A 19,741-nucleotide genomic window follows, 5' to 3' on the forward strand; every position below is an offset into this window, starting at 1 on the left:
ATATATTTGCTGACCATTATTATCATTATGATTCCTTCCTGTTTAGGAGATTGTCAACTTCAACTGTCGGAAGCTGGTTGCTACAATGCCTCTTTTTGCTAATGCAGACCCAAATTTTGTGACTGCCATGCTAAGCAAACTGCGATTTGAGGTGTTCCAACCTGGAGATTATATTATCCGAGAAGGGGCTGTAGGTAAAAAGATGTATTTCATTCAGCACGGTGTTGCTGGTGTCATCACCAAATCCAACAAGGAGCTGAAGCTGACAGATGGCTCTTACTTTGGAGGTGAGTAGGAAAAAATGAATGATAACATTGGAATGAAAGCACTAGAACAAAACATGTTCAGATATCAGACACAGAGACATCACAGTAAGTCTACTGAGTGTCTTTTGCCTAGACAATCCCAACTGCAGTGAAGAGTACACAAAATATTTCTGAATGTTGTCTGAATATCCTCACACCAGTTATTAAAGATGCAGAATGACCTTCCTGAATTTTGAAGTTATTTTGAATTAAAAGCACTGTTATTTAACAGACAGTATTTAAATTTAAAAAAAAGCATCGTAATTTTATAGCTATTTAAAGATAAAATAAACAGAATTCATCTTCTTTGAAAATGGATACAATTTTTGAGTCATAAATGTAAAGTACTTCTAAAAGATAAAAATCACTGTAAGAATTACAAAATTAGGCAGTGAATAAAAGACCAATATGGGGTATTTTGGCATACATGAACATTTTAAGCTATTATTCGTGCTTTTTCACTGAATTTTAGCACACAGCAATGTTTATGCTTCCAGTATGTACTACAAGAAACTGGATTCCCTACCTGACTAGATAGCTCTCTAACAGATGTATGTTAATAAAAACCAGACATGGGTTTTAATCCAAATTTAATTAATCTGGTAATCCTAATGAAAAGTAGGCTGTCGTTTAGATGAAGGTGTCTGAATATTTATATTTGGATGAAAGCAATCTCTTTTTTTTACATATAATAATTGACTGGTATGAAAACATTGTTCCTTGTGACTGTAAATTGTCTTTGTGCAAAAGAATAGGTGTCTGCTTCTGCAAGTAGCAGCAAGTCTGGTTTCCAGAAGCTGATTGAACATTTGTGTGTACCACTGCTGCCTGTGACAGTTACAGTTAGTTGGTCATTGTATTAATTTTCTGTTGAATCTCATGAATCATCCCAGAACTGAGTCAAAAGCCTTTCAGAAAATGTTCAGCTGAAAGCCTAATCAGTGGCATTTAGCTGGTATACAGAACTGGGAAGCTTAGAAAAGTGAATTGGGCTCAGTGTTTGAATTGGGCTATAGAGTTACTTAACTAATCCCATTTTAGAATAATATGCTAAAGCAACTCCTACTGCTCTGGCCAGCAGGCCTTGTCACTCTGCAGTAGCCTCTGCAAGGTGATTTGTACCATTATTTGTAGAAGCACTTTGGTAAAGAGGTCTTGTGCTTATCCCATGGGCTTAAACTGTAGGTGCTGAAGACAGGAGATTAAGAAGAAAGAAAAGGTAAATGCTGAGGATGAAGAAACAGAGCAACCTTGGTCTTGGTCTTCTTTATGCTTAGCAGTGCCCCAGTTTATGAAAATGAGTTTGCAAGAGCCTGCGTGCTGGATCTGACCATAATACTCCTCTGAACCAGCAGAGGATCAGAGGAGATTGCACATGAAAGTATTTTACATAACTGTCAGCCTGTTGTTGCAGTGAGAACAACTGCTTAGCTCATCCTGTTCATCCGCTACCCTTAGCAAGAATGCAGACAAAAAAATAAGCTATTTCCAATATCTAGACACCACAAGAACTTATTACAGTGCATACCAAGCAGTTTTGCTCATCCAAACTGCACCTAGGATGAGACAAAGGGTGCAAAAATGGGGGCAAATGCATCCAAAGCCTGACAGCTGTTGGGGCAAATGGGAGATAATAACTGCTGCTTGGTGTAGCCTGAAGAGCAGAGGTGGGGCGAGGAGAGGAGAGGTGAGGAGATGCAAGGCAAGGAGAAGAGGGAGAGGAGAGGAAGGGCAAGCACGCAGGGAAAGAGAACCTGAGAAAGGAAGTGCCCTAAGATCCAAAGTGGTGTGATTCAGATCTGTTTTAACAAATACTATATAGCATTTTGAATTCCCAGAAGTGGATTTCAGACCCTGGAGAAGAAGGACCTGTTTGCTGCTGAAAAGAGAGGAAACAAGATAACACTATTGTGTTGTTATCAGTCTCCCCCCCCCCGAATCCACTTTGAGCTGGATGCAGACATCATGACGAGACGCATCCATTATGACCACCACCGGTGGCTGTCACTTGAGCAATGTTATGGGAAATACAGCTCAGGTGGGGTGGGGGGAGCACACCATCACATCTTGTCCATGGTTTTGAGTATCTGCAGTTTACAAGACTGAAAATGTAAAGTCTGTGTTAAGTACGCAACAGTGGAAAATGAGAGCTCCCCAATTTTTTTTCTGTCTCAGTGCTTATTTGTGTTTCTCTTCTCTAATACCTTGGTAGTTCAAACTCATTTGTGCTATAATTCCAGCAATAAATGGTAGTGAGGAAATTGCCAAGTTTCAGTCCCATTGAACCTTTTCCTCTGAGTACTAGGTGATTGTATTAGAAATTTCTCAAAGGCTTCTTGTGATAGGAGGAATTACTGAACAGATTGCATATTAATTCTTCACTAGACACATAAAATTGCTAAAATGCAAAGATTTTGAAGTCTCTACAGATGAAGCACAACAATGTGAGTCTTTTTCTTCTAGAGAAGCATTGTTCATCATTTACTGAGGCTTTACAGAGCAGAAATAATAATGTATCTAAGGAGCCTAATACTAATCTAATTTACATTATACCAATATATATTGGTATAAATTGGTGTAACGCCACTACTATAAGGCAATTCTGATTATATATGTCGGTGACTCAAAAATGTCTCATGATTAGTTACAACAAAAAACATGCAGGAGTGCAATAAACTAAAGAGAAGTTTGTGCTAGTAAAAGAACTCCTTTCCAACAATTTCCTTCCTCTTACTCAGTTGGCTCCACATGTGGCTCTAAGGGCTGCTTTAGTCATCACAGTAAGATCTGGCTCTGAAATTTCTCCTTCCCTTCTGGAAAGGCCTTTTGTTCCCTGACGCCTTGTGACCCTCCACTTCTCTGCATGCCCCTAACTCCAGCCCCAGTCTGCTGGTGTTCACATGCACTCCGCTATGGACTGGAAGCCCCTGCTTGGGGAACAAAGGAAAAAAGCAGCTTTGTTGGCATTTTTGTAACTGGCCTCAGCTTGTTACACCTGCAAACACAAAAGTTAAAGCTGTCCCAGGGCCATTGCAGAGCATGTCGATGAGCAGGAGTGGTTTCATGATGTCCTGTTCCCCTCCAGCTGCCAGCCCTGTGGAGTCGGAGTACTCTGGATGTGCAGTCCTGATCCAGCCAAGCATGTGCTGAACTGCCTTTGTGCTTGACTGGTGTGTTAGAGTGGGGCTGACATGCCTACAAAGAGAAAAAGAAAATAAATCCAGCACTACCCAACCAGTAAGGCTCAGTGTACCTTACTAAAGGGAGGATTTCTGGGAACATGTTCAGGACACTGCTGTTACTTCATTTGCTTTCCTGCTGGTGGACAGAGGACTGATTGTTCACTGTGGTCTCATCCTGCTCTTGCTGTAGTCACTGGCAAAATTCCTGTCAACCTCAAAGGACACAAGATAAGACTTTCCTCCCTGCTATCTTTTCTTTTCTCCATCTGTTTTCCCACCTGTGTTTACACAGGCTTTCCTTCATTCAGCAACCCAGTCATATGTTCCAGGAAATTATAACCCATTTTCCTGTTCTTACTAGATACTGTGTTAGAGCTGAAGGAATGCCGGCATTGCTAGGGAAATCCAAACTGAGTGAGTAGGAAGTGTAGCTATATTTTTATGAATTAAGTCTGGGGGCCTTATGGAGGTTTCATTGTGTTTGCAGTTGGAGGGAGTTTCCTAGTACCAGTAGGTAAGTGTGCAATAATTCATGGTACCAAATTTGTGATGTGTCCGTTGCAGTTCCACCTCCCCATTGTTTTTTCTGCTTTTTTTTCCCCCATTGAGAATCCCAATGGCATCATGCCACTTGGAGGCATTCAGTAAAACAATTTGTAGACTAACTAAAACTCATTTTGCTTAAAAATAATTTTTTATATGAGCTTCCAGGTATATTGAACATGAAGAAGTGCATGTGATATTTTAAAACTCTTTTTATGATAGAAGAGTTGCTGTGTATGAATATGAATATGAAAGTGTAATGGTCTACCTCTTGTGTTGTAATAAGAGACAAATACATGTTTTATTTTACTTGTTCAAAGGCAGATATCACTAGCTGTGCTGAATATCGTCATTCATCTGACAAAATTTTATATAAATCAGATTCCTTTACCCATCTTCCCAGAATATGTCCCAGAGACATATTATGTATGGCATCTTTTCTTTTTTGGTTTATTTTTTACAAAATGTAGTTCGTGGCATACTTTAGATTTTAAATGTTTTATTTCACTTAAATTATTTAATACTGTTTTAACAGTTATCCTTCTACACTTGAAATTCTAATAAATTGTATCTTGCATTTCCTTCAGCTTGCAGAAGGCCAATTAGACAGAACTTCTTTGACCTACCTATTATTTATGGAGCTTTTCCCCATTTCAGAACAGCAGCTGTCAGTATATTTTAGACCAGTGCAGTGGAAAATAATACCATGGGAAATGTTGAGTCACTTTAGATTATATTTTGCCACTTACTTTTTTCTGGGTACACTCTAAGTACTTCCTTTTGATAGACTACTTTTAAAGATTTGCAGTATAATACTGATTATAAATTGGTAGAAAATGCTGTTAAAGTGCTTAACTACTCCCTGCTTTACACCTGGACAACATCATATGACATGTAGTTTTACATTTTGCAAAAATACTGCATATGGCTACTCTGTGGTGAATTAAGTCTCTCAGTATTCATACTCCAATCCAAATAATTAATTATAAGTAGACTCCCTGAGGTGTGATAATTCACATTCTTAATGGCAGTACACAATTAAATGCTTTAAAGGAGCAGGATCTCCAGATCTCCATAACAACTCATTTGTAAAATATTTTTCAGGTGAAAAGTGTAGAATATTTTTCTAAAAGTACTGTCTGCAAGAGGTTCTAAAAATGAAATGTCTTTGGCACAGACTAGTCTGCCATTTTGAGGATACATTCCCTCATGATATAGCATAATCTCTTGTTCTGCATTGTGGCGTTCTTTTGAAGCAATATTTTATACAGAAAATACTATGCAGTCAGAAGAACTTCTTGCTTTTCAGACAGATTATTATTTTTAAAAGTCTAGGAGACTTTCTAAGAAGATAGAATGAAAATAACTTACTCTGTGGTGCTAAAAGGTAGAATTGGGTTTGGGTTTAGGAGTTTTATTAATTAGCAAATGTAAATATAAATTTAACAATATTAATAATAATAATGCTAGTAATAATTCTCCCTATCTAAATAACATAGTCTTCAAACCAAATTATAATCCTAATTCTGCAAATTCATGAACAGTATAAATTTCTAATTTAGATTTTATACATAAAAGAACTAGACACAAGCAAAATACAACAACAGCATAGCTTGGAAATCTGAGGTGGCCAACACAGATAAACCAAAAGATGATTTTGCAAGTACCTTCAATTTTACACAGTAGAATTTAAACTAAATATTAGAGTTTAGATTAAATATTTAATCTAAATATTTAATTCAGAACTGACAGTCTCTGATCATTTGTTTAATAATTTAATGGAAAAAAATGAAGTGAAATATTTTTGCAGTCCACTTAAATTCAAGTTGAATAGTTTAATTTGTAACTGTTATTGTTTGCCAAACTCAGGACGACAAGAGCTTAACATTGAATACATAGGGACTTAGTGGCTTTTTACACCAGGGAATAGGCATCCATCTGACCGAAAGTAGGCATAAATTAATTACACAAATCACTTTTGGCCTTTGACCCAGCCAGTATGAAAGCTAGATCTGTACTTAAGCACATTATCTTGTAGTCTATGCTTGTTTATTTTTTTTTTAAAGAAACTAAAATTAATATCAGTCAAATTATGATCTTTTACAAGATAATAAATAGACTATCTCAGTCTCACTTGGTAGGAAGAACATTTCATTAAAGTAGAATAAAAATGTATGGATGCTGTGTTGTAAGTAGCATTGAAGATAAAATAAGGACTTGCATGTCTATTTTATATAATGATCCTAAGCTTCTGTTCTATCAAACAGATCTTTTTCAGAAGAATTTGAGTTAACAACAAAATAGGCACAATGTAAGAAATGTTACTGGCCTCTGTTTGCTCTAGTCATGAAAACTTGGCCCCAGCTATTTTCAGTACCTTCAGATAGAAAAAAGAGAGGTCAGAATGGAACATAAAATGTCTCTGGTCAGATAACTTGCCACTTTTTATAAAGGCAGTTGTATTCTAACCATGGATATTTGGCTGTCTTTCTTGATGTAAAAGTAATTATGACTAACAACCTTTCTGAAAACAATTAAATTATACTGTCAACATATATTAAGCATATTACAATGAAATATGCTTCATAGTTTATCAGCATTAGCTTTACAGGAAATACGAGAACTTAAAAACATCCAGTTATATATCAGTCTTGTCAAAAATTACAAACGTCATTAGAGAATGGCTAAAATGGACTGGCTTATTGCATCCAAATGTGCCTTGAAAATTAATATATTCCCAAAATGTCTTTTTCTGTATCAGCATTTGCTTATATCACAGTAGATAATATTTAAAGGCTATGCCAAGTTTAATGGAATTCACACAGAAATAACAAGAGGCCTGCTCTGAGTAAGTCTCAAAACATCCAAATTAGTAGCAGGTTATCACACTGCTTTTCTCAGAGCTGCTCTAAAGTAGTGTATTAAGCCTTATTCAATGAAATGTACTGGTAAGAACAAAAGTTGTTTCAAGAAACAGGCTTCTCATAGGTGGGTGGCATAAAAGACAAACTTGGGGCAAAGTAAAGAAAGGAGCATACTTTCAGGCTAGTTGACAAAACCTAAATAAATACGAAATGTTTTTAAAAATAATATTCCTCTATAAATCCTATCAAAGTTTGGGTCAGTGAAAGTTAGGCAGTTCTTTTTGGAAGAGTAATTGTTCCCCCAGGAAATTTGTGCTACCTCCAATGAAATTAATGTACCTGTCTGCCAATGTCATGGTTTAATTCTGGCCAGCAACTAGGGACTACACAGCCGCTTGCTCATTCTTCCCTGCTCCCAGTGGGGTGGGAAGGAGAATTGAAAAAAAGAAGTAAAACTCGTGGGTTGAGTTAAGAATGGTTTAATAACTAAATAAAATATAACATAATTATTATTATTATCATTATTATTATTATTATTACAAAAAAAAAGATATAAATAAAACCCAAGAAAAGACAAGTGATGCACAATGTTATTGCTCACCACCCGCTCACCAATGTCGAGCAGCAATCTGCCCCTCCCAGCCAAGTCCCCCAGTTTATATACTGAGCATGATGCTATATGGTATGGAATATCCCTTTGGCTAGTTCAAGTCAGCTGTCCTGGCCATGCTCCCTCCCAGCTTCTTGTCTACCTGCTTGCTGGCAGAGCAGCGGAAACTGAAAAGTCTTTGACTTGGGATAAGTGCTACTTAGCAACAAATAAAACATCAGTGTGATATCAACATTATTCTCATACTAAATCCAAAACACACTGTACCAGATACTAAGAAGAAAATTAACTGTATCCCAGCCAAAACCAGGACAGCCATTTAGAAATACTGTTAGGGGGAAAAAAAAGAAAATTTAAAAAAAAAAAAAAAAAAAGAACCTCTTTAATTAGACCACTTACTGTACTGAACATTTTTCATACATATACAAAGGTTAAGCAAAGGAAGGCTTGGGAGGGAGACCTTTAGGGAATAGAGTAATGGACAAAAATATAGCGAAAGAACTAATCATCTTTCACCTGTATTTTAAATCAGGAAAATTGTTATAAAAAGCCCATCATGGATATCCATGGATATCTGTCTCCAGCTGCTTCTAACTCATCCGTTTTGAAGGTTCCTTCTTGCCTTGGAGTGGCTTTGGAGGCAAACCCTCCTTTATCCAAATGTGGGGAATGTGTCCCAAGGGTAACATTCTGGATGAAAAGGACTGGTAAAATACTGTCGGGGGTGGGGGGTGGGGCGGTGTGCTGATATCCCTTATCATCTACTTGTTTTTCTTGCTGACCATTTCCTGCCTTAACAAAACTGAAACCCCTATTACTACTATTGGCTATTACACCACAGGATCATGTCATCCTCAAACATAAAACAAAATATTCTTTTCAGTCCCCATTGCACTTTCTTCCTCTCCTCAGATATATGACATGATACACATGGGACATCTTCAGGATGGAGAAATTATCTCAGCTGGTAGGGGTGCTGGCAAGAAGGGACAGGTATTCACAAACAAGAATCATGTTCCTAACTTGTAATGAGGGGAGAATTCCACAAGTCAGTGAGCCTGAGTCTCTAGCTTACTGAACAAAATACATTTTTGCTTTTTTAATTGATATATTGAGAGGTGTAATTCACCTTTTTCTAATCTTTTTCTGTTTAAAAAATTGACAATTTCAACCTTCCTGGTTAGGGCACATTTTCCATTTCTTTTATTTGTTCTGTTAAATTAAATAAAATCAGAAAAAAATTAAGCAATGAACATGCTGAGAACTCATGTGTCAGAGTCTTCAGAGCCAGAAATTTCAAATTACTACAAACAGGCAATAGAAATGTGAAATAAACTAACCTATTAGGCTTTTTTAATATTTTTTTTTAATAGGATGACTATATAAGGGCAACAGCTAGCACAAATAGATACATTCAAATTAGGTTTAGGTAAATAGTTCAAAAAGTGACAGAAGGGTACAACTGAGTGAGGCATTAAGGAAGTTGGTTTGGACCCTTAATTGTAATTGGCCATTTTCATTCCCTCTTCAAAATAGTAACTGCTCAACACTGTATCCAGGCCTCCTTCATGAACTCTCTGTCTGGTTGATGAACCCAGATATCTGAAATCAACTTTACAGACAATTGTTGTTGGCATTTTTTAAATGAAGAGGTCATGCAAGCAGTGTCTGCTATTCCTCACTTTGACAAACTCAAACTCAAACTGTCTTGTCTTCAATTCCATATTTAGTGTAAATGCAGTGGGAAATGGTGTAGGTTTTGCTTAGCTTTCTTTTGGACAGTCAAGATTACAAACCTGGCTGTAAAAGGCAGTAAATGTCTCCATTTTCATTCCTCCTTAATGTCTCCATTTTCCTTCCTCCTTAAGTTCTCTCCTTTGCTGCAGGAATGTTCCTGCTGAGCAGTGATTATATTTTAAGGTTCTTAAATATAGGACTGAATTCAGAGCTAAATGTTACCTGAGCCTTTTCATTTCCATCCACTCTATAGATCTGGATTTGGGGCATATCACTTCATTTTTTTTTCCTCCACCGTCGTGACTAATGTGAATGTAAATTCTGTTTTGCAAAACAACTGCAAAATAAAACTGCATAGCTATGTGGCATAGCATTTAATCTTTTTTTTTTTTTTTTAGAAAATAGATTACTGAAACTCATTTAATTGCTGTGCAGCTATATTCTGACTAATCATAAGACCTGATGCTAGTCATGTTAGTATCTATAGCAGAAAGCAGCATATCCCTGGATTTTCCATTTTGTGCACTAGTGATAATACATTGAAAGATAAAAAGACTACATTAAAAAGTTAGAAAAAAAAATGATAAGTGGGTGCATTTTATGTTTTCCAAAGTTTAATAAAGAAATAAGAGACAGAAAGGCGGAATTATGTGTTAAAGCAATCACATTTTTATCATATGAAACAGCTTCTCCCTGTTTTCTGTATTAGAGATGGTTAAGTCAACATGGAACTGGGAAATCACTCCATTGTGAAAGAATGGGGTGTCTAGAAGCTTACTGGTTCATTTTTTAATTGCTTGAAGTTTATATAGTCCTTTCCTAAAGAGAAAAACATCACTCACATTACCTGTTGTAAAGCTGGGAGCACAGTGCCCTGAGCTGATGGCACCTTCCTGTGACTGGCACACCAAGAAAGTGCTCATTAGCTAGTTTCTGGTCAGCCGACAACTTCAGTAGCTTGAAGGAAATAAAGAACTACTCATTTTTGCAACATGCCAGAACGTTGCTGTTACGTAGGGTTACGTTAGAAAAGAATAACCTAAACCTGGTAGTTCTGGGAAACTTGATCGGAAGACGTACAAGATGGGTGGATGGAAAGAGCTTTTGTACATCTAAATTTTGTCTATAATAGTTTAGTAGCTCATTGCTCCCTATAAAATAATCAAGATTCTAATCCACTGTCCTGTTCTCATAAAACATTCCCAAATACGTTAGACTGACTGACCCAAGCCTTTGAATTGCTTTGATTGTCCATCATTCTTCTGTTGCTGAAGGTAACCAGATGGTCTGAATAAATGCTTGCCCATTTGCACAGCAATGTATATGCCTGCTACAAGATGAAATAAGTTTCCTGCTGAGGAACTGAAGCAATAGTCAGCTGTCCTCAGCTGGAAGGACACTTCATTAGATCCTGTAATGTTAAATCTGACAGATGATGGGAAACCTCTTAACAGCTTTGGAAGGGGACAGAGCACTTAATAAGCTGCTGTAGTTCAGAAATGCATAGAAACCACTAATTATTTTTACTTATTTTTAATATGGAGAGTACTATATGACTAAAACACTAGTTAACTCATTTATTCGTTACTACAAAAAATTAATTCCTGCCCCTAGTAAAGTGAAATTTTGCTTTAATTCTGGTCTTTGTGTCCTTGCAAAACAAAGCTGCATATGATAATAATTAATTATGTTAATTTTCCACATATTACTATACACCATCTTAAGCTAAGAAATATGTTCCATGGAGACAGGACCAGTTTAGTGTCCTTTAAGGAACCAGCTAAGTCCTGGACTCATAACTGTTTCCTTGATCAACACAGTTTATTAGTTGGTGGGCACATTTCATCTGCAAGGCAACTTTATATTGTTATTTTGATTTTTAAAGTTTTTCAATCTCTACTCAAATGTTAATGTGGCATAGAAAGTAGAGTAATTACATCTGGAGCATAATTTATATGGAAAATGAACTGATGGTTAATGGATAGGTGCCAGACTGTCAGATAAACTGTACAGCTTCTGGGAGTAAAAAAGAGTTTTTCCTAGATCTATACAAAGTGGAAACAGGAATTTACTGCTAGGGTAGCTAATCCATGTACACATCCAGCAAAGACAAGAAAGAAATGGAACATCACAAATGATGCTAGAGGTGAACTGCTCCCACATCCAAAGCAGTTATTTTCTTGAAGAAAAAAACGTTTTGGAATCACATAGCAACAAGGGAGGAGAAAATTATTACCTGCAGTGGCATATCAATACAATCCACAAGAACAATGAACTTGATCGCAGTTGGAAACAAAACTGTAGCCCTTACAAAAGGCCTACTAATCCTAATTATTTAAAGGTCATCCTATGGGTTGTGTCATTCACTTTAACTCATTCAGGTTTTCCCAAAATCAGTCTTCCTTAGTGCTGTCTTTCAGGTATGTAAAATTTCCTACCCAGAGTGTTCTGCCACACTAATGCAATCATAAAATATGATCTACACATTCAGTGTTTTACGAGATACAGATATGGGCAAGCTTCTTCAGAAATTCATGGTGTTCCAAAAACTGAACCTGGTGCTCTTGCTGAAATACTGCCATGGAGTCGTAGAATCATAGAATCGTTTAGGTGGGAAAAGACCTTTAAGATCATCGAGTCCAACCACTAACATAACACTGCCAAGTCCACCACTAAACTATGTCCCATTTATGTGTGCAACTGATATATTGGTGATCAGTTTTGATTATTACAGTTATAAACTTCAGAACACACTTAGCCTTAAACTTTTATCATCGCACTTTTTAGTCAATGTCTTGACAGCAGGAAGTACATTGTATTTGAGCCCTTGTCCATGTTCTTTTGAGAGCTGCATTGTTCTGTGGGAAAGATCTGATGCTAGGAGAACACAAATTGTGATTTTCACAGCCAAATGAATTACATTTGTATTAAATATGGACTGTAAGAACAAACAAATGTTTTTAACATCGGTTGGTGCTTTCAGAGAGTCATTTTTCTTTAGTGCAGTGATTGACATTTGTTTCAGAATGTTCTAGGGAACAGTTGTCCAAAGAGATTAAATAGTTAAAGTAAAATTTGCATTAAGAGTTGAATTACAGGTTCATTGTAGCCTGATTCATAATTATTAATTGGAATCGAAGACATTCTTTTGTTTGGAAAGGAAAGATAGAAGTATTTGACACTTTGAAAGTGTCAGCATGAAGGCAATGCACCATGCCAACCACAGATGGGAATATTAGTGAATATGCTGCCACTGCCTTCTTTTTATGCTAATAGAGAACCTTGTTTATTCAAGCTGTTTGAAAATAGTCTGTGCCCTTTGTGTTTTACTGCACACTCCTGTGCTATTGTTTGTATTTCATAGTCTGTTTAAATGAATTGAAGGAGAGCATAATTGTTGAGGGCACCTGGGGTACTTGATGCCACTAAGACTCATTTTAAATATGTTCTCTTCATGAAGTCTATTGTTTATTTGTTTGTTAAAAATAACAAAACAAAACAACTTTGATTTACTTAGAAGAACACAAACGTTTGATGGGAACACATTTTGACATTCTATGTTCTTCCTGTGCAGTCCAAGTAAATGAGATTTCATATATTATGTCTTACTATGTTTGAGAGTTTGTTCCAAACAAATAGGCAATAGATGTCATGAACTCAAATGCAGAACACATACAATTAAAAAGCACATTACTCTTGTCGCCACAGTGAAAATGATGCTGTTGATATGTATAACAAAGCAATATAGATGATGTATCAGTGACTATAATACAACTCAAGAAACATTGCTGGAAATACATTACATGGGTATTCATCACATGCTACTTTTTCTGTCAGAAGGCTGTAGTTCATCTTTTGAATGAGACCATTCAACTGGAGCTGAGAACATGAAGCTTTCCCTGCTTCCTGAGCAGGCAAGCTCCACAGTGGCACTCCCTGATCAGTTTCTAAGTGCTGGGAGATTTGGCATACTTTTTCTGATCCATCCTTTATTATCTTATCTAACTAGAAGACTCTATTATGGTTATTAAGAGCCTTCCAAAAAGGTGTTCTTCAACCAGAAGTTGTGGAGTGGCAAGGTTTGCAGAATAAAATGTATAGTTTTCAGTGATTCTTTCCATTCCTCTTACTTGACAAGAATAATAGAAGATGAAAGGGGAAAAAATAATTCTATTTATTGCAGCAATATCCATGAATTCCATGGTCCCATTGTCCTGTGATGAAGTCTAACATTGTCTCTTATGGTTTCTTCCCATCGTTCTTGTTAAAGTAATCTAAAAACAGTGTTACAGATTAATAATGATGAACACAGTACTTCCTCCATTTTTTTTACACACTTCAGAATGGTTGGGATCCATAGTCAACCTTTGTTTTGTTTTGGGCGTGTGATGTTTTCTAAACTCAAGTGCTCAATAAGATTTATTGAGTGTAGCAGAAGACATCTCCTTATGTCTCTAGTATTATTTGCAGCAATTTTAAGTGAAGAAAGCTGCAAATCAAAAGGTGATCATTAGTCACCCAGATTTTCTAGCTAGTTAAGTTATCTCTAAATTCAGCCATGTATTGTAAAACTTTATTCTGTGTGAGATCTAAAGAATATTTTAGGAAATGGAGCAGGCATTCACTGCATTTAACTGCTCCCTTTGGGCAAAATGTCCTTCTCACTCTTGTAACTAAAATGCAGTGGGTTCAATAAAAGGAGAAGGGGTCAGGGTGAGCTAGGGAATAGAAGAGGAAAGGACTGACTTCTCTTTGACCTGGCTGGCTCTTTACAATAAACTGTCATTACTTCATGGGCTCGCAAGTTTTGTGAGGGACATTAGGTCAAGACTCTTTCCACATCCATTAGTCGCTATAAATTCTCCCCAAAGCTGTTGGACTTTAAGTACATTTTGTGCTAGTACTGGCCCCACGTTAATTTACTTTGATTTATCCACTATTATTTAAGCATCTTAGCCCCTAAGCCTTCAGGGTTAGGTGGCATGTGGAAATTCTTCAACAAGAAGTATGAGACGAAAAACCATCAAGGCTCTGTACATTCTAGATCAATAAAAAAAAATTATTTTGTTAAAGACATACAAAAAAAGAAGGAAGTATGCTAGCACTTTATAGATCTGATATAAAACCTGCTGAATTCTTTATTTTTGTTAATGAAGAATATTTGGTTTTCCACACTTGAGAATGATAATTTGATTGAGATTGAGAATGATTGTGATAGACACACAAGCAGGGTAGGAGACTGTTTTCTAGCCGGTACTTAAATATGAACACATATGAACTTACTGCTCTTGACTGCTAGAACTGGGTAGGGAAACTATCTTTCACCCTGGCTGAGCCCAACAATTGTTGGTATCTCTAAGATATTTCTTATTCCCCAGCTTGATTTCCCCAGAAAATGGGGCCAACTCAAGCACTTCTTTTTGCAATGGACTTTCTAATTTTTTGTATTTTAAAATAAATAAATAAATAAATATTCTTCCCCATATGTTTTACTGTTACTAGCCTTGGACATTGACTTTGGCATTTATCCAGTAACCCTCTTCCTGTGGATTCAAGAGTCAGCAGTTGGAAGTGTGGGGCTGTTTCTTGAGACTCTGCATATGGCTTTGGTCTCCTCTGTTCCAGAATGATGAATTCCTGCTGGAGGCACTTGCAGAGAAAGGCTACTAGACTAATCAAATAGAGTAAGCAGAGGTTAAAAGGGTTCTGGGTTTCAGCCCAATGAGAAAGTCTAAAATCATGTTTACTCTCCCAAAATCCCTAGGACATAAAACCCAAAGAAACAGAAGGCATTTTCATGCTTGAAGCATTTTTTCCTAGAACAGCTCTTATATTCAAATATCATTATATCATGTATTAAGTTAGTTGAGTAAATCTGGTGAATGATTAATGAAATTGAATTATTAAAGAAATTGGGCCTTTATGTCAGCTGGATATTTTTAAAAAATCAATAGAATCACTTGGGTTAATTGAGTCAGCAAGCTGTGTTTGACAGCTGATGAATCCTTTCTTACAACTTGAAGAACTTTTTTTAAAAAAGGCTTGATAAAATCAGAGTCCAGACTGAGAAAACCTATAAGCAGGGGTCTTAAAGGACATCAGTTACTTTTTCAGAGTAGCAAAAATAGAATCAAACACCTTCAGAATTGTCCCTGCAACCTTGCAATAGAAAAATTACTGCTGAGTACTGAATTAATACTTATTAGCACCGAGTCACTTCCTAGCTTTTAACTTTCACATGGTTCACTAACTTCTTTGTTTTCTGTGTGTGTCGAATCTTTCTCTCCCCAGAGATTTGCCTTTTGACCAAGGGCCGTCGAACTGCCAGTGTACGAGCAGACACGTACTGTCGCCTGTATTCCCTCTCAGTGGACAATTTCAACGAGGTTCTGGAAGAGTACCCCATGATGAGAAGGGCCTTTGAAACGGTGGCAATTGATAGACTTGACAGGATAGGTATAATTTTTTTTCCCATATTAGGAATTCTTAAAATCTTTCTACCTTTTCTTTTCCTTGAGTTGCAGGACAAAATGCCTCAAATAAACCCTTCTTAAAAGTTTTGTTTCTGTTACACTGCAGTAAATGTTCTGTTGATCTATGAATAAGACATGTGTCCAGACAAGAAATTCTGCAATCTGACTTTTAAATAATAAAAACCTTTGAGTTTTAGAAAGCTCTCATACTCCTCTGAGGATTATTTTATATACTTTAATTATCATTAGTATTATTTATTAATCCTGCATATTTCTTCTGCTACCCTCAGCACTTGATAGGGCTTTTGCTGTTTCATAAGCAGTAGATGACATTTTCCTACATAAGTTGTTTACAGATGACATCTATAATGCTGGGAAGAGCTGAAGCTGCTCAGCACTCACAAAACCCGTGTTTGTTGAAGTGAATTAATCCTTTGCAGCAGGGCTCTCATTTTCCTCGCAACATGGGCACTGCTAGCATTGATGGCTGCATACTGGCATTACTCAGATCTGCTTGCAATCAGAAAAGCAGGCCAACAATATCCAAGTGAAAGGCAGAAGGATATGGCAGATTATCAAAACAGGGTGTACGAAGTCTGCTGTTCTGCATCCAGACATTTGGACCTCTCAAGTAGGACATACTAGATAAAATACATGGTCTTTGGTTGGGAGAATTGCACTCTGATCATCATTATTGACACTGGTTTTAAAATGCAGCTGTGCATAAAAAAAATAATTTATCCTGTTTGGTGGTGTTTCCTCAACTTCACAAGAAAACTCCAGTGTAAAGGATTTCTCCACATCACTCTTTCTCAATACAGTTATGTCTGCAGTTTCTTCAAAGCTAATACAGAAAGAATTGCAGGGCAGTGTCGTTGTGCTGTCTATTCTAAGCTGAAGATGCGATTTGGAAGAAAGTGTGGTTTCTTTCATATAGCAAGAGTAAAGAAATGAAATACAGGTATAGACCTGTTTTAGTATGCTGCAGATTGTGAGCACCCAGTGCGTTAATTTATATTATCAAGTCTTTTCAGACTCTTACAGTTTGTCTCTCAAGACTCTCAGGAAATGTAGTCCACCTCTAAGTAATGTGTGCTCAGATCATATTATTAGTAAAGTGCAGTCTGCTCTTGGAGCAGCAATCCCATCTGAAGTGCTGTGTTTTCTCAAAACCAGAAACAATTGAGTGCAATTGTGTTCCTGTGTGTCTGATGACACAGAATAGTGTCTACGCCTTGCAGACGCTGAGAGCTCAAGCAGGCATCGGGACACAGTGTACAGCAGCCTTTATTGTGTAGGCAGCTGTCACGTTATCCGTGAGTTCGTATTAGTTCACAAGCATTTAAAAAGACAATTTCTTGCAAGCTAGTGGTCACTGGTTACTAGCGTCTAATAATTAGTTCCAGGGAGTGTGCTAAATGGCAGGTGTATTTATAATTTATGTAACAGTTTGGTGGAAATTAGGACAGTTTTGCAACGAGAGAGAAAGACGAGATACACGCAGAGCCCGAAGGCTTTTTCCGCCCCGTTCTTGTGTAAATGACCGTGGTTATGTTCCCAGAGCAACTGTAGTAACAGCAGTACGCTACAAGTGAAGGGGCGCAGAAAGACGAGGTGCCTTTGAGCGCAGTGGTGTTGCGAAAGCCCGCCGTGCTGGTGCAGAGAGGGGGGGGACCGGCTGTGTGCGGAGGCCAGCCGCCGGGAGCGGCCGGCCAGCCCGAGTCGCTGTGGCGGTGCCCGGTGTGGGCCTCACCCGCCGTGGGCCTCACCCGCTGAGCTGCGGCCCCTGCTCAGCCCAGTGTTTGCTGAGGCTTTCCCGATGTACGGCCCTCGGTGAGGGGTGCTGAAGCGCAAAGTCAGAGCGGGGGTCTGCCCCTGCGTGTCAGGCTCGCTAACCCTTCTGCCTCTCTGTGAAGGGAAGAAGAACTCGATCCTCCTGCAGAAGTTCCAGAAGGACCTCAACACCGGGGTTTTCAACAACCAGGAGAATGAGATCCTGAAGCAGATCGTCAAGCACGACAGGGAGATGGTGCAGACCATCGCCCCGGTGAGCTTGCAGCAGGTGCCCGCTCTGAACTCCAGCACCTCGGCCTCGGCGTCGCGCGTCAGGACGCAGTCCCCTCCCGTCTACACCGCCGGCAGCCTGTCCCACGGAAACCTGCACTCCCCCTCGCCCAGCACGCAGACAGCCCAGCAGGCTGCCATCCTCTCGCCCTGCTCCTACACCACTGCCGTCTGCAGCCCACCCGTACAGAGCCCTCTGGCCGGCCGAACTTTCCAGTACGCCTCGCCGACCGCCTCGCAGCTCTCCCTCATGCAGCAGCAGCCGCAGGTGCCCCAGCAGCCCCCGGGGGCCGCGCAGAAGAGCGAGGTCCACAAGAGCACCCAGGCCCTCCACAACACCAACCTGACGCGGGAGGTGCGGCCCCTCTCCGCCTCGCAGCCGTCCCTGCCCCACGAGATCTCCACCCTGATCGCCAGGCCTCACCCCACCGTGGGGGAGTCCCTCGCCTCCCTCCCGCAGCCTGCCCCCGGCCCCAGCGTGCCCCCGGCTGGCCGGGCCACTGTCCCCCAGCGGGTCTCGCTTTTCCGACAGATGTCCTCGGGAGCCATCCCCCCGAACCGGGGGGCCGCGCCGCCCCCGGCCCCCCTGCCAAGGGATTCTTCTACAGTCTTAAGCACAGAGCCCGAGGGAGACAAACCGCGGTTTGCGTCAAACTTATGATCCCTGGTCACTGGGAGCAACAGACTTGTAACGAACTGAGCACCGTCCCCGGAACTGTTTTAGCCTGTTTCCTAATGTACCCCAGCAGTCTACCATGACAAAAATTGTTTAGACAGCTTTGCCCTACGTAACGAATGTAAAAATTTTTATATATATATATATATATATATATATATAAAAACAATATATATATATCCAAAACCCCCCCCCCAGAATTAAAAAAAACTTGTTTGAATTCATGTCTTCCTTTCCTGAAACCATTAAAGAAGTGTAAATTCAGCTGTAATATTAATTACTTTTAACATGTCGACTTTAAAATCAGTCTGGCAGATTTCTCTCTTTATGAGGTTTGCTATTTTCATGGGGAAATTATCAACACAATAACAAACTTCAAACAAGTCTATTAAAAAAAAAAAAAAAAAAAGAGAGAGAAATTTCAATCTAACTAACACATAGCACTGACCGAGTGATGTTCTGAAACCTTTGTTATTTCATTTATTGCATACACGTTAATTTCTCGTGAATAGTTCAGTTGTTATTTCCCATTGCATTTCATATGTTAGCACTTTCTGTTGGGAATTAGATTGGAAAAGAAATACGTTGCAAACACCTGCAGTCAAAACGCTGGCACTAGCACTCCTCTGGATAGGTTGTAACCTCACAACACGTCAACCCTTCTGTTGTTTCAGAAAACTGGGTGGACTTTGATCTTCACATTGCTAAAGACTTTTACAAAGACTATGAATATTGCCATTGTAAATAACTTTTTAGACCCAAACAAAAATAGCTGCTGTGTGGTGTACCATTGCAAGGTCTTTGTTTAGGAATTTAGGTTCTGCTCTTCACTTCAAAAGTTACAGTTTTAAAATTTGTTAAAGCTAAGTGCAACACAACTGTTAAATTGTAATGCAATGGCTTAAAACCTACAATGCTACTTTTACATGCAATGTTTTATGCAAAATTGTACGCTTGATCCTGCAAACCGCTTGTACTTCACCAATACCATCACTTTTCTTCTCCTTGCCCTCAATAGCATCTGAGAATATTCCATGCATGCTTTGGAGAAAAAAAAAAAAAAAAAAAAAGGAAAAAAAAGAAAAAAAAAAAAAGATGACTAAAAATAGGTTCAGTCAGCCATTGTAGGAAAAGGCTTTATGGTATCTTAGAAAATAATAACCATTCGTTAATTGTGTCTACCTTAAAATTCCTATAATGCTGACTCTGAATCTCTGGTTTAAGTCTAGAAGTGAGGTTTTTCATTTAAAAGATTATTTGTAAACCACAGCTTGATTTAGGCTTTCA

General features: G+C 38.5%; 1 protein-coding gene across 1 annotated transcript in view; it reads left to right on the top strand.

Annotated features, from left to right (window-relative positions):
• HCN1 (hyperpolarization activated cyclic nucleotide gated potassium channel 1) overlaps positions 1-18,604 on the top strand; it is a 200,908-nt gene extending 182,304 nt beyond the window's left edge. The window contains exons 6-8 of the mRNA XM_049794339.1: positions 47-287; positions 15,533-15,697; positions 17,631-18,604. Coding sequence (XP_049650296.1) covers positions 47-287; positions 15,533-15,697; positions 17,631-18,439 — 1,215 coding nt within the window. The 3' untranslated portion in view covers positions 18,440-18,604. The remainder of the gene's footprint in view (positions 1-46; positions 288-15,532; positions 15,698-17,630) is intronic.
• The last annotated feature ends 1,137 nt before the right edge of the window (positions 18,605-19,741 follow it).

This window comes from Accipiter gentilis, chromosome Z, assembly GCF_929443795.1.
Source record: "Accipiter gentilis chromosome Z, bAccGen1.1, whole genome shotgun sequence".
NCBI classification, from domain to species: Eukaryota; Metazoa; Chordata; class Aves; order Accipitriformes; family Accipitridae; genus Astur; species Astur gentilis.